Here is an 18,824-nt window from a genome sequence, read left to right on the forward strand (position 1 = left end):
TATTATTGGGGTCCCTGAAAAATCGGAAAATCCTGCTGCAGATCTCCTTGTGGAGGACCTTATCCTAAATCACCTTGCCCCCAGAGGCCTAAGTAAATTCTTTGCCGTGGAGCGTGCACACTGAGTACCGGGTGGGAAACCAAAACCAGGTGCCCCTCCGAGGCCAATTATCACCAGAATTTTCAACTTCAGAGACAGAGACGCTATCCTGCAGGCATCGTGGGTGGGAGGCCCCGTGAAGTTTGAAAACACAACGGTTAGCTTCTACCCGGACTTTACTCAGTTCGTTCAGAGACAGTGGATGGGGTTTCAGGGGGTGAAGCGACGGCTGAGAGACATGGACTTAAAATACGCCATGATATTTCCAACCAGGCTCCGTGTCGAATATGAGGACCGGACATTTTTCTTTGATCGTCCCGAGACCGTGAGTGACTGGCTGGATACATTACACTATAGGTGTGGCAGGGTATACTCAGACATGAGTCCCTTGCTCACTGCACCATCAGGATTCAAGCAAGCCGGGCCGACGACGGCTGAAATGCCAGAAACCGGTCCCCGGAAGCTTGTCTCCTTTCTGGTGAAGAATTGGCTTGGTAGTTTGGTCTGCCCTGTTCCCATGTTGCACTGGGCCAGGGACAGACTAATTTGCATATAGCCAGGTTCTGAGCTGGGATGGTGCAGTGAGCTAAATAACGGTGATGGATCAAGCCCTGATCTTTGGACTGGGTAAGAGTGGTCTGCTTAATTAAGACACTCTGTTCATCACCACCCCCTTTTCTGAATCGTTTTTGGCCACTATAGTTGTGGCAGGGTATACTCAGACATGAGTCCCTTGCTCATTGCACCATCAGGATTCAAGCAAGCCGGGCCGACGACGGCTGAAATGCCAGAAACCGGTCCCCGGAAGCTTGTCTCCTTTCTGGTGAAGAATTGGCTTGGTAGTTTGGTCTGCCCTGTTCCCATGTTGCACTGGGCCAGGGACAGACTAATTTGCATATAGCCAGGTTCTGAGCTGGGATGGTGCAGTGAGCTAAATAACGGTGATGGATCAAGCCCTGATCTTTGGACTGGGTAAGAGTGGTCTGCTTAATTCAGACACTCTGTTCATCACCACCCCCCTTTTCTGAATCGGATACATTACCAAAGCGGAGCGAACAGAGCACTCGGGTGGAGCAGAGGGTGGCGTGCCGGAGCAAGAATGACTATGTGGTTCCTGATTTCCGAACAGTTAACATATCATACAGCTCGGTTTGATGTCTTTCATATTTATGTGATCTACGGTGGCATACCAGAGGGTGGCGGGGGGAGCGGGACTCTTTCCTCCTCTGGGTTTTTTTTTTGTAGACTAGTTTCATGTTAGGGCGACAGGCACACTGCAAGTTGGGGATGTTCTGGAGTCTAACGCAGGGGTGCAGGGTGGGGGGTATTGTAACGGGATCATTTTGGGGGGTGGAAGGGGGAGTTTGGGCATGTTTCACTTTTTCTAAAGGCAACGTATTGTTTTCTTCTTGTATCTGGGTACTGTGTTCGCTATGGGGTGGATTGTGCATTCATTTCCGAGATGGGGGGTAGTGGGTTGAAAATACTGAGTTGGAATGTCAATGGGTTGGGGGATAGGATAAAGCGGGGAGTAGTGTTGCAATTGTTGAGATGCCTCTCCCCTGATATCGTGTTGTTGCAAGAGACGCACTTGATTGGAAACACTTGTCACACCATGAATAGGCGGGGATATAGTCTTGCTGTACACTCTGGGTTCACTACTGGTTCTGGGGGGGTGGGCATCCTCGTCAAGAACTCTCTCCCTTTGGAAATAGACAACACGATTCTTGATGACAGGGGGCGCTACGCTGCTCTCACAGGGAGGTTGGAGGGGAGGACTGTCTCACTGGTTTCGGTATATTCCCGCCTGGTCTACAGACCTTGACTTTTGCTGATCTTGGGCGTATGGTACTGGGGCTTCCAGATGGTATCCTGGTGATGGGCGGAGATTTCAATTCAGTTGTCTCCTGTAGTGTAGATCGCTACCCCCCCCGAGAACTCACCAGGTCACAGTCTTGGTTAAGTGGGAGACATTGGGTTTGATAGACTGTAGGAGATTGATGCATCCGGGACAGGTACAATACACCTTCCACTCTGGGGCCCACGGCAGTCTCTCCAGACTGGACTAGGTTTTGATGCCGGCCTCTTCTGTCAGGGAGATTAGACATCTGGCCCGGGGTATAACAGATCACTCCCCACTGTGGCTCCAGATTGGCACTAGTATGAGTCTCGACGGACGGGTTGCCCCGATCAATCCCTGGTATCTTCGCAACCCTACAACTCGTGCCGAGTTGATTAAGTCCCTGGATCAGTACTTTGCCGGGAACGAGGTGTCTGTGTCCTCCTCTGTGTTGCTGTGGGAGGCATTTAAGACAGTCATTCGAGGACAGGCATTACTGTTAATCGCTGGTGCCAAGAAAAGTAAGAATAAGGAGGTGGTCCGTTTAGAGACTGAAATAACCGAGCTAGAAAGGGATTTGGAACTGGGTGTGACTCGTAACAAGCTTCATGCTCTCAGCCTCAAACTGGATTATAGGGCCCTGGTGACGGATGCCGCTAAAGTCATGAGTAGAGAGCAGCAGGGCAGACTGTATGATGTGGGTGATAAGGCTGAGAAACTCATTGCTTGGCTGGATAAAAAGGAGAGGGCGAGTTGTGTGGCTCCTGTTATTGAGAAACTTGATGGAGTGCGTGTGACTGATCCGACTGAGATTGTCGAGTGTTCGCAGAACATTTCCGAAATGTGTATTCTTCAGTCTCCGATAGACCGGAGGAAGACTCCCACCTGTTGCTACGCAATACTGCATTGCCTCGCCTGTCGGATTCGGATAGGGACTTAATGGACGCTGTATTTTCAGCTGACGAGGTGGCCCTCGCTATTCGCTCGGTGTGCTCGGGCAAAGCTATGGGCCCTAATGGTCTACCCATTGAACTCTACAAGTTGCGTCCTGACAAAATGGCGCCATATCGCCGTGATATGTTTTTAGAGTCGCGAGTCATCGGCTCCCTTCCTCGTGATCAGCGTCCCGCTACCATTGTGGTGATTCATAAGGAGGGGAAACTGCGAGATCGCTGTGCGTCTTACAGGCCCATTTCGCTCTTAAACGGCGAACCAAAGATTCTCGCTAAGTTGCTGGCAAACCGCTTGATAAAAGTAATTAGTGACTTGGTTCATCCGGATCAGTCCGGTTTCATCCCACACCGCAATACAGCACTCAGTCTGAGGCGCTTGCACAATGTTCTCGCGAGGGCGGCGTCGCTTCGTGAGCCTGCCATTTTGGTTTCCTTGGACGCTACGATGGCTTTTGACACAGTGGAGTGGCCGTATCTCTGGGCCACTCTTGTGAAATTTGGTTTTGGTCCTGGTTTCATTGGCTGGGTGAAACTTTTGTATGAGAAGCCATTGGCACAGGTGGTAGTGAATGGTTGAGTATCTAAGCCCTTTGTTCTTGGGAGGGGTACGCAACAGGGCTGTCAGTTGTCCCCGCTTCTATTCGCCCTTGCCTTGGAGCCCCTGGCTGCCTGGGGAGCCCTCGATGAAGGGTATTCAGTGGACCCCGGAATTCGAGGATCGCATATCGCTCTATGCTGACGACATTTTGTTGTACATCACATCCCCTCGTAAGTCGTTGAATGTATTGTTTGATGTGCTCACCTCGTTTGGAAGGAACTCTGGCCTTGTGATCAACTGGACCAAGTCCTGTGTGTATGTGCTTTCGGGTGGTGCCCCCCCTTTACCGCGCCGTTGTCCCATCCAAGTGTCGCAGTCGGGATTTAAGTACTTGGGGATTTTTATAACTTTAGATCCCGTGGCTCGGTATGATCGTAATCTGCTCCCTCCTCTCCAGAGGTTACAATCTGACGTTGTGGGTTGGCTCAGGCTACCACTTTCACCACTTGGGCGTGCAGCTCTTTTTAAAATAATGTCCTTACCACGATTTCTATATGCACTCCAGAATACATTTGGTGTTATTCCGGCGAGTTATTTTCGGGAGGTGGAGAGTTTGCAAAGATGATTGATCTGGGACGGACGCTTGCGCATTTCCCTCGCCAAGCTCACGCTTCCTTGGTACGACGGGGGTATAGCACTCCCGGATATCAGGCGATATTATTGGGCCTCTCAGTTGGGAGCGATTAATCATGGAATGTATGGACCAGCCTCTGACCCTGCATTCGAGATGGATAAGTACCTGTTACCGGGTGGAGACTTTAACAGAGCCCTTTATTCCAAAGCAGTGGGAAGGGAACTATCGGTACTTACTAAGATAGCGGTATGGGTGTGGCATGATGCGAATGCGGCAACAGGATTGAGGGATCGACTGACACGTGCGACTCCGCTTTATGCGTCTGAAAGACTGGGTTGCCCGTGGAAAGCAAAAGGATTTGAAAAGTGGGATAGGATTGGTATTAGTACGGTGAGTGATCTATGGGTCAAGGGTAAAATCAAGACTATCGAGGCACTGAAGGTAGAGTATGAGCGGAGTGATAGAGAATTTTTCCGTTATGCACAGATTACTCACGCGTTGAGTTTGGTTTTTCCAAAGGGTACGGACATCCCCGAATCCTCCCCACTAGAAGATCGGGTGCTTGACGGCCACATGCCCGACAGCACTATTTCTTTGATATATAAGAAATTGATTAATAATCAAACTGATCTGTTGGTGCGGCTCAGGGAGGTTTGGACCAGCGACGGTTTGGAGTTGGATGACGAGGACTGGCAGTCGGCACTATCCTCGCCGAAGGAGGTCGCGATTCCGGCCTGCCTCAGACTCGTTCAACTTAAAATCCTACATCGGATATAGGTCACTGGCCCGCGCTGGATTCATATGGGTTATTCAGTGGATGGGTTATGTAAGCGTGGTTGTGGACTGGTCGGAACCTTCCTCCATATAATTTGCGAGTGCCCGGGGGTGGTGGCGTTCTGGAATCGTGTACATGCTGTGATGGAAAGTCACGGGGTGGCATTATTACCCTAAGCGAGGCGTTGTCTGTTGAATGTCTGGGAACCGAATGACTATGATGTGGCACAGATGCAGTGGGCGACCCTTGGTAATATGACTGCTAAGAGAGACATTGCGCAGTTGTGGGGTTCCCAGCGGCCGCCCACGGTCTCGGCATGAAGGAGAACATGGACTGGTGTACGTTCAGGGAAAAGACGGTGTATGTGGCACGAGGTAGACCCAGGAAATGGAATAAAATTTGGAGCCAATGGAACTCCTACCGTGGAAATATTTGCACGCCTCCATTCGTGGAGACCCCAGAGGTTCCCCTTTCCCCCTGACCCGGCATTCCAAGTCTTGTGTAGCTTTTAGTAACACTGATCTTTTTTCCCCACTGGCCCCCCCCCATTGCATCAACGATGTTTGTATGATATTGTGTTGCAGTTTCCGTCCTCCTTGAACACGTGTCCGACTGTATTATCTTATTGCCTTGTGTAGAAGTTCTTTTTTCTTTAATAAAATAAAAATTATACCACAAAAAAAAAAAAATAATACAGAAACATGCAGAGATGGAACGGCTATATCTTTCGAACACAGCAAGATGTGTTTAGCTATAGATGAGAATAAAACTATTTCTCACTAATACTATGTTACTATCTATATACTGCTAGGGCTTCTTGTGCACTGGCTATTCTTAGTGCATCATAACTTGAAGAAAACGGTTGTCCAATTTTGCTATGGTTCTAAATAAGTTGTGAAAGTGTTTTATTTTCTACAGCAACCTGTAGCAACTACAAATGTTATAGTTACAAAAAAAATGGTGCAACTTATTCACCTGCTTTTATTAAATTCTGTATGGCATTAGGGTATACATTTCGGGGTACTTCTATTTCCTTAACCATCACCTGTGGATCTGAATTTTGGCTAGTATAGGGTTCCATTTTCTGCCTGCATGCATCACAGTAAAGTCATATAACTGAATAATACTGTTCAACACTAATGTTGCAACTCTTATAGATAACAGTACTGTGTTACCATCCACAGAGTTATTCTCATTTTCCTGACTGTACTCGGAAAAGGAATCATTCAGACAAAGATTTAGAAGGACATGTAAATAGTGGTACCTTTCTGGCAGGATTATATGTACAATGGTGAGGTAAATAAAGATATTTAATCAAATGAATGCAATGAGCATTTTAGAGAGAAGATCCTGGTCCATTAGTTATTGAATTAGATGCTAAAGACTTTCCAATTTCTATTCAGTATTCTTTAGGGATATTGATACTTTTATGCCTCACACACCACAGACTATCAACACAAATGATTTAAATAGGTTTACGGCCCAGTTTTTCTGAAAAAAAATGTGAACTATAAACCATGACACTTCTTATATAGTTTAACACTAAATATGCCTATACCCAACAACAATAGTGCACATCCGATTGAATGATAAGGTAAACTTGCTTCTATCTTATTGTTGATAACATGATGCATAACATGTGAACAGGCCAAGAGTTGGTTCCTGTGCCCCCGATGTAGGAAAGGAGTAGATGTCTTCTCTCAGAGAGGAACAATTACAAACATTTGCAATCACGGATTTAAATTGAGCTTTAAAGCTCTTAAAAAAGAAAAAAAAAAGAAAATATTCCATGGAATGGATACTGCTTTGCTTGAACCATACCTTTTTAGTGCACATCAATGTGCAACAGCATGCAGAGACGCGCCCTACATCCCACTGTCTACACAACAAATAGATGTTGAAACGTGTTTTGGGTGAACAACCTCGGATTATTTGGGTGGTTCAAGGTGTTATTTCTTTTACCATATTTAGTTTCCGGTAAACAGGATGATCAAAAGCAGATTGATTAGTGTGGTATTAGAAATTTCATTATTCAGGTATTTATCATTGTTGTGCTTACCTTATAAATATTACTGCTTAATAGAGGATAAGCATGTTCCAATTAGTTATTGTAAACATGTGGATAACACATAAAACTGGCTAGGTCACTGTGTATTCAGAATGTGCTTTTGTGATGCAAAATAATTCTCGCAGCCCCTTCTCCAGATCTCATACAGTTGTGCTTTATTACTAGACAAAAGGGCAAGAACTATTCATGCTAAAGAAATCAGTAATTATCTGCAAATGAGAATAACATATTGTAAGTTTCTCAACAGCCGGACAGTGTTACAGGGTGTCAATCTTCACCCCACAAGTGGAAACTAATTGATCTTAGGTTGCGCAACTTTCAACTTAATAAGCTGGACTTTGATAAACTTGCTAAATAAATGGCGCTTCCACTTGCTAAATAGATAGTGCTTCTTATCAAATATGATATTGCTCACGTTTCTCCTCTTACTTCAATAGTGAATTGGCTCAGCAAATAGCTTTATTACTTCCATCTACTTACCATGCTCGAGTGGGTGATAGATTCTTTTTTTTTAGGCTTCTAGAACAACTAGATTCTCTACAGTTAACAAGACAATCTTCACACCAACATCACACCCCTTTAAAACTGCATTCAGTGGAGCCAGTACCATTTATGGAACAATAACTTGATATTTGTTCGGAGGAATAAGGCTTCTCTTGCTGAATGGCATTACAGTACTCCCAGGTCTACTCTACTGGAAACAAAGTCCCTCATACTCACGTGAATATCAGTGCCAGCATATCCTTGGAACGAATTCCAGAGGAGATTTAAAGAAAAATAAATTCTCAAATGCACAGCACACTCCTTCTATAAAATGTAACAAGCACCTGAATTTGGCCCGGTTTTAGATGCAAAATCGGTTAAAAAATAATTGCACTTTATGTTTTTTTGAGAATGAACCTTGATGGTAAATGCGGTCATCTCCCCTTATAATTCATCTTGAGGGATGTGAAATATTCTCCTGGTCTGATCTCACAACTGCTACATGTGACCCAAATCTGGGATCTGAAAGGGCAAACACCACCTTATCTTCAGTCTCATCTGCTGCAAATAGGACACTTAAAGAGGTGATGAAAATCATGAGCAACATGGTTGCCGTATGCTCTTCCAAGCTCCATGATGATACAAGCCGCTCTTTAAAACACAAATCTGGTTCATCGTTGGCTGCGCCAATACCATCAGATGCTGAAACTGATCAAGTTACTGAATAGCAAGCAAAAGCCAATTCTCATTTTGAAAAACACCTGGGTGCAATTACTGGCTACAGTTTCTTAAGTGACAAAGAGTCTGCCACTACAGTCAACCAGATTCATGTTTTGCACCGGTGAGGTTCCTGACCATTCAACTTACGATTAGGCTTTTGACATTGCATTTCAATCGAAAGCTGGATAAACTCTAATCACAGATAACCATCACCTATGGTATGACTCCCTTGAAAGGTAGCAGGACTTCCAAACTCTTGATTATCTGGATGTTTCATTAAGCGCCAGAGATTCCTACTATAATTCAATAATTCAATAATTATTAATTGGAACATTTTGCACTTTAAATTTTTCCGATTAGCAAATGATTACAATCATTCAGTCCAAGTTTGGAGGCTAAACCACAGAGCAACATTTTGATAGATTTAAATTTGCACGTTGAAATTTCATTTTGATATGTTAAACTCAAATAACGCACCCTCGCCTTCACTGAACAATAGCGGGGGGTGTAAAAAAAAAAAGTTTGATTTGTGCTTATATGCATACGTTTGCCTTCTTAATTTTCTACCATTATTCCCTAAACATAAAACTTAAGATTTAGGGGTGTTGCTAACATCACTATTTGTAACCCACAACATGCAATGCATATGTACGAATAAAACCACATTTCAAAAGTTTTCCATTACATGATGTTTTTCGGCCTGCTTTGACGCAAAATATATTAAAGTACATTAATCTTATCAAGAGTTTAACAATGCATGTATTTGGCTATATTACATGAATGCTTAATACAGTATTAAATCACATACAAAGTTCATGTACAGACGGCTTCATTCTAGTACAAGTCTCAAAGTGTGTTTCATGACTTCTGAGGAAGGTTGAAAATAGTCTTCACATATTTTCTAAAATAAGGGTACAAAAACCTGCACTTTGTGGTTTAGGGAGGGATTTTGAAGATTAGGTCAGTCAGCTGAGCACCCTGCCAATCAACACACAGCTTCTGATCCAAGAGGTAGGGGGGACATTTTTTTGAAGCATATTTCTAACAAGGCAGAAGAAATTCAAATGCAGACTTTTTAGTTCTGAAAAGAAATGTTAGGAATTTAATAAATGTTACATTTCTCATATTGGTTTGTGCCAATGTGTTTCAAACATCAGCAAGAATTGCCTTGCGTCTCTTATTGTGTAGGTCTGTGTAAAATCAAGAGTTGTAAATTCTAAATATATTTGTGATTGTCTGACTTCAGAGCAATCATAACTAAAACATACCCTACAGAGCCCCTGGAACGTTACATAAAAAGAATAAAAAAAAAAAAATGAAAAAAAGACTCAGATGTGGCCCATCCTAATGAAATATGCCCATGGCAGGGTTGATGAGATCACCGTCTATTCCCCGGCTCATAGTAAGCAGATTTCTGCTTTGGAATTAGCTTGGGTATTGCCAATAGCACAATCCAAATATGGCATCACAATATTTGCTTCTTTTTTGCATGTGCTTTAGCTAGGTATCACCCAACGCCATTGCCTCTTCCATTCTTCCTCTACTGGCTCACACCAGCCTCTTTTAATCAGTATCTCTTGCATCACTTTAAATATTTGCAAGGGGCTCAAAAGTCATCACACACATCATGGAGTATAATTTCAACAGGGCTTTATGCCTTTATCTAGGCATCTTCCTCTCACATCAGGCTCTTTCCCGAAATGTTCCTCCTACCTCATCACTAAACTTCGAAAATGTTTGCAGCGTTAATTGCTCTCATCAGTGTCTTCAATTTCCTCTTGGGAATTTTCAGATAAAAGTTTCATTGTTCCTGGAAGTTATAACTTTCTAACCGTTCAAGTCATTCCTTTCCCATCCAGGGTTCTGAAGGACCTACCTCAAGAACCTTTAGGTTAAGGTCAGTAAACAATGAGGCAGCAAATCGGTCATTCTAATTGAATGGATACAGAGTGAAGTCAAAGGGTTATGAATCATCATGTTCTGCACTGTATTCTTGGCTTCATGAAATCTTCTCATTTTTACCAGGGCACCGTCTTTCAGATCCTGTTAAAAAGCTGAGCCATGACCAGGCTAGTTGGTGTGTTCTTTCTCCTTACCAAACTATTTCCTCAAATTGAAACCACAAGCTAAGGAAAGAAGATAGTTTTTGACCGGTTGTGTGGGTACAATCTTTGTAACAGTATGCAATGTGCCCTATCAGTTTTGTTGAACTCCAACAAGGGATGACATTTTCTACATTACATTCGGCCTGTTATTTGGGAATTACTCCTTCTGATCGTTCTTTTAGTTGATGCTTTTGTAGCACGCATGTTGTTTAGATTTCGGAAATAATGCTTTTTCATCTCCCACAATTATAGGTAGAGTCACCAAAAATACAGGTTTATTGGTCTGCTAATTCCTTATGCGCGAGCTCTTAAGGGCTCTTGTGATACAGAATACTGTACGCAACCAACGACTGCCCTATCCCACCCTGTGTCAACCATCACAGTTGCCATGCCTTGTACGACCCAGCAGTTGGATTTACACCTAGTGATGTAGGGAATGCTTAAACTTACATTGCTGGTCTTGTTAAAGATTACTCCCATTTAACATGATTGCTGGATAAGAATCTTTCCCTTAAAGCTTCAGATAAGCCATATTAAAAAAGCATGGGCTAACTAACAGCTGTACAACCCCTGGAGTCTCCAAGAAGCTTCATCCAGGACAAGGGTTGTCCCGTCCCTAGAAACCAAGTCAAATATGCCAGATGACACTAATGAAATTCATTTTCAGCTTCCAATTTTCAATACCAAATATCACAAAACTGCAATCCGTGCAAGCGCTGTCGATCAAATCACCCTAGGCTAGAGCACTGGTTTTGCAACCATGTGTTATTACGTGATGCGGCTCAAAGTAATGTCCTAAAATTTTACTTTTTAACCTAATATTGGAGACACTGATCAGGTCATATAGGTCTGCAAATCTATCTGCCCCGCTTTAGAGTTAGCTGTTTCAGGAAAACGGCCACATGTGGTAGTCGTGAGCTACGGAAAAGAGAGAGAGCGAGCGAGAGGGAGAGTAAGAAAGAGCGAGAAAGCGAGCGAGTGAAGGACTTTTATAGATCCCAAACCCACTAAACAGCCCCTTAGACAAGGAAGGTCACCTAGGAACTGAACTTTCTGATCTACAAAATGTTGTTGATAGAATAAGCATGGTTGGTGATGAACCACGTAAGCTCGAACTACATCATAATGTCAGATGGTGACTACACTCTCAGATGTGTTTTGACAACACGTGAAAAAAAATAGAACCCAACCATTTTCACTGCCATGAAACAAACACTTTCATTGGCTGCTATTATCATCCACTGTCCCCAGAGAAGAAATGAGACAACAGTTTGTTTTCAAATACATTTAACTCCCTCGTTCCAAGGCACAGGTCACCATATTCAACAACGAATGGTGAACGAATCAAGAACAAGAGAAACTGAGAGAGAAATAAAAGCCCAAATACAAAAAAGGGGACTAGGAATATCTAAAAAGATGATAGAAAAACGTAAAAGCAAAAAAACAAGAAGGTGAATCAGAAATAAAATAAACACATGAAGGAATAGCGGCAACGAAGCGGAAAGAAAAACCTGGAATAATACCAACTAAGGAGAATGGAGCCAGGGAACAGAACGGAGAGCAGAAAAAAAAAGCGCAAAAAAATAAAATAAAGAAAAATAAAAAAAAGGAGCACTAGAAAAAGTAGAATCGTGAACAAAGAAGGGGGTTACAGATTACAAAAGCCACTGCTACATTTTGGCTCCGTCCGCTTTAGTAGTAAAAGAGAATCTGTTTCAAGGACTTACTTTGTTGTTTTGAAGCACAAATTAACACACTGTGCAGTCACCTTAATTGTAGAACTGAGAACTAGCTCAGCACTCACTTTTGTTTTAGTCTGAGTCGCTGTATTGTGACAGATTGAGACCAGCACATTAATAACTTAACCGCTTCTCTTCTCTGGCCTGTGGCTACTCGAACTGCCCTCTTACTATCCGATCCACACTTGATCTTACCTCTTAGATCACTGATCACTGCAGGTAGTGTATCAGCCTTGAAAGATAGCTCCTACCAATCTGAATAATTTCAACAGCTTTTCAAACTAGCACATTGTTCTAACATGGATATTGACGCATACTTAGATTCAGGCTATGACCAGGCCATCATGGATCCAGGTCTGGTTGCGGTCAGTAGGGCTGGGGCAGACGCTTGGGACACAGCGCTACTCCGATTTTTACCATGATTTTAACAAACGCTTAGGCGCTTTTATTTCTGCTTTTAAATTTAGTTCTAGACTCTGTTCACTTACCCTTTGCTGATATATTGTACTTTTCAATCCTGTGCCTCTGTTACAGCATCGCTGCATGTTGGAGTATGCTGTAACTTCTCTCTCTCTCTCTCTCTGTTCTGCCTACTTAGCGGCCATCTTTTACACCGGAGGCAGGGCCATTTGCGGACACCATTTTAGTCTGCGATCTAGTCACTTGCTGGACCTGGTGCTTCCCCTACTTATGGACGCTGCTGCACGGGCGCACCGCTGGCTCGCCAAAGGCAAGCAAGTGTTCCCCCGTCCGCATCCGAACTGCAGCCAGCGCCGGCCGTCCTGCCTTAACCGGTCCAGGTTCTAGAACTACTTGGACATGTAGGCAGCTTATGGATCTGAATGAGCTGTGCTGTGCGAAACCCACTTGTCCAGACTTCAACTTGGATAACTGGGATCAGGTCCTCCATCATAAATCCTGCTCCTTTGAATTTGGAGGGTTCGAGGTGATACAGAGCTCAGTGACAGTTGGTGTCAAGTCATCAGCTCCTGGTAGTGGTGATGATGAGTCTCCTATCAGAGCCTTCATGGTAAACTGTAGATCGCTCCCCAAACACTCTGAGGACATTTGGCTCTCTTTTGAGTCCAACTGCTGGGACATGATGTTTCTTACAGAGACCTGGCTAACCAAGGCATCCTTCCCTGATATTTTACTTGCACTACCGGCTGGGTTTAAAATATCTATGGTCAACTGTGTGGATAATCGGCGGGGTGGAGGACTAGGTATTATCTTGAGACATGTGGGAGTTATCATGTAAAAAACAAATGAGAATTTGGGGTCAATCGAGGCCATTTTTTTTCCCCACTAAAATCTCTCCTGGGCTTACTTTTTCGGGCATCCTGGTCTAGCGAACCTCTGACTCAGCATCTGGTTACTTTTCAAAACTGTGTGACATCCAAGCAGACCTCTCTTTGAGACATGCAAACCTTACGGTTCTTGGTGATTTTAATGGACGATGCAGATTGTGCTCTGGCACGCCTTGTGGCTGATATGTTGGGAGGACTAAATCTGACTCAGTTGGTAACAGCCCCAACTCACCAAGCAGGTCACATGTTGGATCTCATCTTTTCAAACGACCCCACACTTAAGGTTGGGTCTCTATTGCCATTAATTTGGTCGGACCACTCGTTGGGGCCATTCAACCTGTTTAGAAGAGGTGGGATACTCAACTCTAGTTCTAGGACCATAAGGAAGAGAAACTGGAAGAAGGTTTTGCTTGAGTCCTTTGGACCCTCCCTTCAGAACAGGTGACCCGTGCGTGGATGCAATTTCCTTTAATGAGTGGGTCACCACCTCCCTTGATACCATTGCTCCTATTAAAACGGTAAAACTTGCTAGGAAAAAGCCTTCCGCCCCCTGGTTTTCTTCAGAGCTCTGCTCAGAGAAAAGAGCCTGTAAAAAGCTGGAGCATATCTGGGGAAAATCTTATAACCTGGATGCGCAGAGTGTGTACAACACGATCTTAAAAAAAGTCATGCCCTCAAACGCTTAGCTAGCAGGAATTACTTAGCCAACCAAATTAAAGAGTCAGACAACACGTCTAAGCAAGTCTTTAAGATAGCACAAGACTTTATGAAACCTCATCCTACTCTGAGCACTATCACGCCTTCAGCCGACCTATGTAGAGACTTGTCAAACTTTTTCCAGGAGAAGGTTCAATCTATATACTCCTCCTTCGCTGCATCAGAGGCTTGCACTTCCCCTTCTTTGGCTCCTGGTCTGAATTTTGGTCTTTCTGTCCGGAACTGTCCCGGTCAGACCTAGTGAGAACTAAATCAGGCTTGCCTCTTGATCCTTGTCCAGCTAGATTTTTTTAATCTGCTCGCTCCTCTGATCAATCCTCACTTAAATGATATCTGGAATGAATCGCTGACGTCAGGCAGCTAACCCCCTGAAAGGAAAAAAACATTTGTCTTGCCAATTCTTAAAAAGGAAGACGTAGATCCAGGCATCCTCAAGAACTATAGGCCCATTTATGCTCCTACCCGCTCCAGCAAACATTCTGGAGAAGGAAGTCCAGAGGTAGCTATCTGACTTCCTGGAGTCCAACAAACTTCTTCATGACTCCCAGTCGGGTTTCAGGACAGGCTACAGTACTGAGACTGCTCTATTGGAAGTGGCAGAAACCATCTGAGAATCCCTAGACCATGGGAGTCGTGCCATGCTAGTGCTGTTGGACATTTCCGCAGCCTTTGATACGGCCTCTCACTCCATTCTCTTAGACAGTCTAGCTCAACTGGGTATTTCGGGGACCATCTTGAACTGGTTCCGCTCATTTCTGGATACACGGTCTCAGCAGGTCTTTCTGCACCCTCATGCCTCCTCTCCCTACCCCATCATGTGTGGAGTGTCACAGGGTTCGGCACTGAGCCCCTCCCGGTTTAATGTTACTTGCTCCCTTTGCATCGGAACACTGTGGAGTGAGAATGATTTCATATGCTGATGATACGCAGCTTGTGTTTACATTTAAGCACACTGCAAAGGCTACGTTCGACAGCTTCAGGTAGTGCCTAACCAAGATTGCCTTCTGGATGACGGACAATTGCCTTAAATTAAACACTGATAAAACATAGGTGATGTTTTTTAATCAACCTTCACCCCGGACGCAGCTGAATCCCCCCTCACCCTGGTCACCTCAGCCAGAAACTCAGGCTTTAAGTTAGACTCTAAACTGCCATGCAAGCCCAGTTTGTTCCAATTTCCAGATCGTGCTTTTAGAAACTCAAGACCTTGGGCACATTTCTCCCTCTGCTGCCATTTGACTGTCTCGCTACTATAGTACATGCTCTCATTACACCTCAGCTAGACTATGCCAACAGTCTTTATTTGGGTCTCCCCGCTTATCTAACCCAACAAAGACTTCAGACAATCCAGAACACCACAGCAAGGTTCATCAGAAATGTGCCTCTCTGACATCATATTTCTCCCCACTTGCCCAGCCTGCACTGGCTTCCAGTGAAAAGGAGAAGTGAATTAGGTTTCTTGCCTATGGAGCCACAAGAGACAGAGGTCCAGGTTACTCAAAACAAAGACTTCAGAAATACCATCAGAACAGGACCTTGCGATCCAACTCTCAGATGCTTCTCCACACCCCTCGCTTTGCTAAAGACAGGATCAGTGGGCGAGCCTTTGCTGTAAAAACAGCTGCGCTTTGGAATGCTTTGCATAATTACCTGGGTAAAGCCGAATCGGAATCCTTCTTCAGAAAGGCATAAAAACGGTCTGTTTGATTTGCCCTAGCCAGTCTCATTTCCCCCTGCCTGACCCGCTGCTACTTTGCGCTGAGACACCGCCGTTGGTGGTAGCTGTGCACTCTATAAATGGTATGGTATGGTATGGTTGCTCAGTCGACCAATAGATCCACTCCAGGAATGTGTTTTTGACCTCAGAGTCACTGATCCGAATACTGGGGAGGTCACTCAACTCGTCATCAATCGTCGGTCAATAAAAGGACCACCAATGAGCTGGGTAACAAACATCTGTTATTCAGTGACAAGATGCAAAAGTGCACTTTATAAATACATGTTATGTTATTGGGCCTCAAACAAGCTTTGCTTGTAATCATATTCTAGCAGTAAATAAAACTGAACAGCATTTGACTATGCTACAACTCTTAAGCTACTGTTTTGACTGGGTACGTTCTTAGCTCAAGAGTATTCCTTCAAGCTCAAGGTCTGTGGTATTGAATGGTGTTTAACATCCAATAAAGTAAATCAATTTCAACAACTTCAGTGTCAAAGATGCATTAACTAGTTCTGGTCTTCCAATCAGGACACAAAATCAAGAAGGTTATCTACAACTTAGACATGTTCAATCCAGTGCCACTGCCACTACTTACCAGAAATCATCCTTCTATATCGTATCCAGCTATCAGCTCACACCATGTGGCTGCTCGAATCGTCTGCCTTTGCTTCTTTTTAAAGAGGGGAATAATCGACTTCTAAATCTAGGGCCTTAGACAGGGTCAGAATCGCTCCACTGTAGGATTACAATCAGGAAATAACTAGATGAAAACAAAATAGGAAAAACCAGAGGATGGAACAGAAACAGAAATAAGGGATACACAGACAGAATCAGAAACTGAAGAGACAGATACAGGTAACGCCGGTGGTGCCATCCAAAGCACTCCAAGGTGCACTCAGAGGCTCAAGGTGTGTACGAAGCAACTCACAAATAAGCTCACAGAAAGTCATGGGTTTTCAGAGGCTGAAGAGGAAGCATCAGAAATCGACAGAAATTAGTAATCCTGGTCTGATACATACCATTGAACATGCTCATTTACAGACATTTAACGGTACCTCCCACAGCTGAGGACTTAAGCCCCATGCCACCCACCACAATTACCTGGGCAAAGTACAAGTTCATCAGGCTGAACGTGAAGAACTGCAAGCACACCGGAAAGCAGTACAGGAGCCAAAAAAGGAAAGGGCAGAGATGGTTGGCCTGGAGCGCGTTCTTGAAGTAGAAGGAGAAGAGGGTTGCCCGCAGTGCCGCCCAGAGGAGGCAGAGTGAGAGGAACACTGTCTGATAGCTCAGCTTCTTGTGCCGGTAAAGCAGCACCAGCCAGAGTTGGGTGTAGATAAACAGAAAAAGCAGGAGGTACAGCGTCATGTACAGTGAGGTAAGGCCAATCTTAACTGCTGGTGGTAAAGCCGGATGCAAAGGCTCAGGAGGTACCATTTCTGAGAGATTGTTTGAGGGAGGAGTTCTATGCATATCAGGGAGCTCCTCGCAGGCCAGGAAATCTAAAATAGAAAGTGCATAGGATACCGCTCAATATGCTTCAAAGAGAGAGGTCCTTAAAATAAATGTAAAGAAATGTTATCCAAAACCATAACTCCATGTACAAGATGAGCCATATACTCAGCCACCGACACACCAGAGCTATATCGAAGCTGCATAATGAATGCGCAGAATATGAGGACTTCGCAGGATGAATCACCTACAGGTTTACGAGTCCCAGTCCTGTCCATGGGTGTATTTTGGCCACAGCAGCTCCTTATGAAGAAAAGATCCACACTCTTGGCCAAAGACAGAAGCCGAAAAGGAAGAGTGGGTGAATTGTTTTGAACAAGCCAACACTCAAATTCAAATGAACCATCAATGTTGTGCCTGGAGACCCCACTGTTGGCTCACTTTAGCCCCCAAAAGTGTTTGGCACTACACAGGCACCTGGCTACAATGTATCCATATCCCCTTTATCCAGAAGGGAACAGGACAAGAGGCTTTACCAAATGTGAAGTCCAAATCTCCAGGTTAAATGTGGTCAAGTGATTCGCTGCTCAGCTCAGTCCAAATCAGTAGCAAGCCACTAGACACTGGCTCCCAGCATGCTGAAAACTAAGCACTGTTCCAAGCACAGCCCTTCGATTCTTTTAAAGCAAACAAGTTCCCTGTGTGCCGAGATCAGGATGCCGTATTCAACGGCCCGCTATGACTCCAGTTTTCGAGCCAGACAGGACTGCTGCTCTCACAACCAGGAGCTCCACCACATGACCTCCAAGCAGGTGACTGAAAAAAGAAAGAATAAAATCAGGTGAGGTTCTCTTAGCAGCATTGAAGTAAGACCTAATAAAAATAAAACAGTCAAGAGGAATTGATTTGTGTTTAGTTATGTAGGTCTTCTAAAATGCAAAGTCTCCCATTCATTCAGACTCTTTGCATGGATGCCTGTCTAGTGTTTGTGGTTGTTCACCGTATTTACTGAATGGTTACTTCATTAAGGTTTTGGTCAGATCGGAGTGCTGCTGGGAGAGAGGCTGAGTAAATGTTGCCAATATTTAAAGAAACGTAAAAAAAGGATCGAAAGAACATTGATAAATGTGGACATGAAGTTGCATGCATGCCCTATGCTATGTCAACTACTATTAGTAAAATATCCAACTATGCTCCGGTTAGCATTTTGATTTCACAATTAAAAAAAAAAACATTTAAAAAACTTTAATTACAAAAAGAAAATACTCCACATACGAGCCAATAACTTTCCAAATACAAAAAAAGGTTCAAATCTAGATTTTAAAGTTACTCGCCATTTACAATACATCAGAGAACACCGTTTTTAATATATATATATATATTTGGTTTACTAAAAATGGGACACTTTTGAAAATAGGAGAAGTTAAGGCTGTAAAATTAATTTGATCGCTTAGTAAAATTAAAGCATATTTTCAAAGATAACCCTCACTCTTGATTCTCTTAATAGCAGCTTAAGATACAATGTCCTTAAATTCAGTAGACACATACTGTGTCGAATTGTGTCAATATGGCCTAAAGTGCCAGCGCAAACTCAATCACACGAGTCTATCAAAACCCTGTTCCCTGGGCAGAAAAATATGGCCTATGAAGAACATTATTATTTAGGTCACAAAG

General features: G+C 43.9%; 1 protein-coding gene across 2 annotated transcripts in view; it reads right to left on the minus strand.

Annotated features, from left to right (window-relative positions):
* LOC147691858 (integral membrane protein GPR137-like) overlaps window positions 1-18,824 on the minus strand; it is a 99,087-nt gene that overhangs the window by 48,232 nt on the left and 32,031 nt on the right. For both annotated transcript variants that reach the window (XM_086938135.1, XM_086938134.1), the window contains exon 2: window positions 16,800-17,966. In XM_086938135.1, the coding sequence (XP_086794261.1) occupies window positions 16,800-17,171 (372 nt within the window). In that variant the 5' untranslated portion in view covers window positions 17,172-17,966. The remainder of the gene's footprint in view (window positions 1-16,799; window positions 17,967-18,824) is intronic.

Source organism: Lissotriton vulgaris, chromosome 9, assembly GCF_964263255.1.
Source record: "Lissotriton vulgaris chromosome 9, aLisVul1.2, whole genome shotgun sequence".
Taxonomy (NCBI): domain Eukaryota; kingdom Metazoa; phylum Chordata; class Amphibia; order Caudata; family Salamandridae; genus Lissotriton; species Lissotriton vulgaris.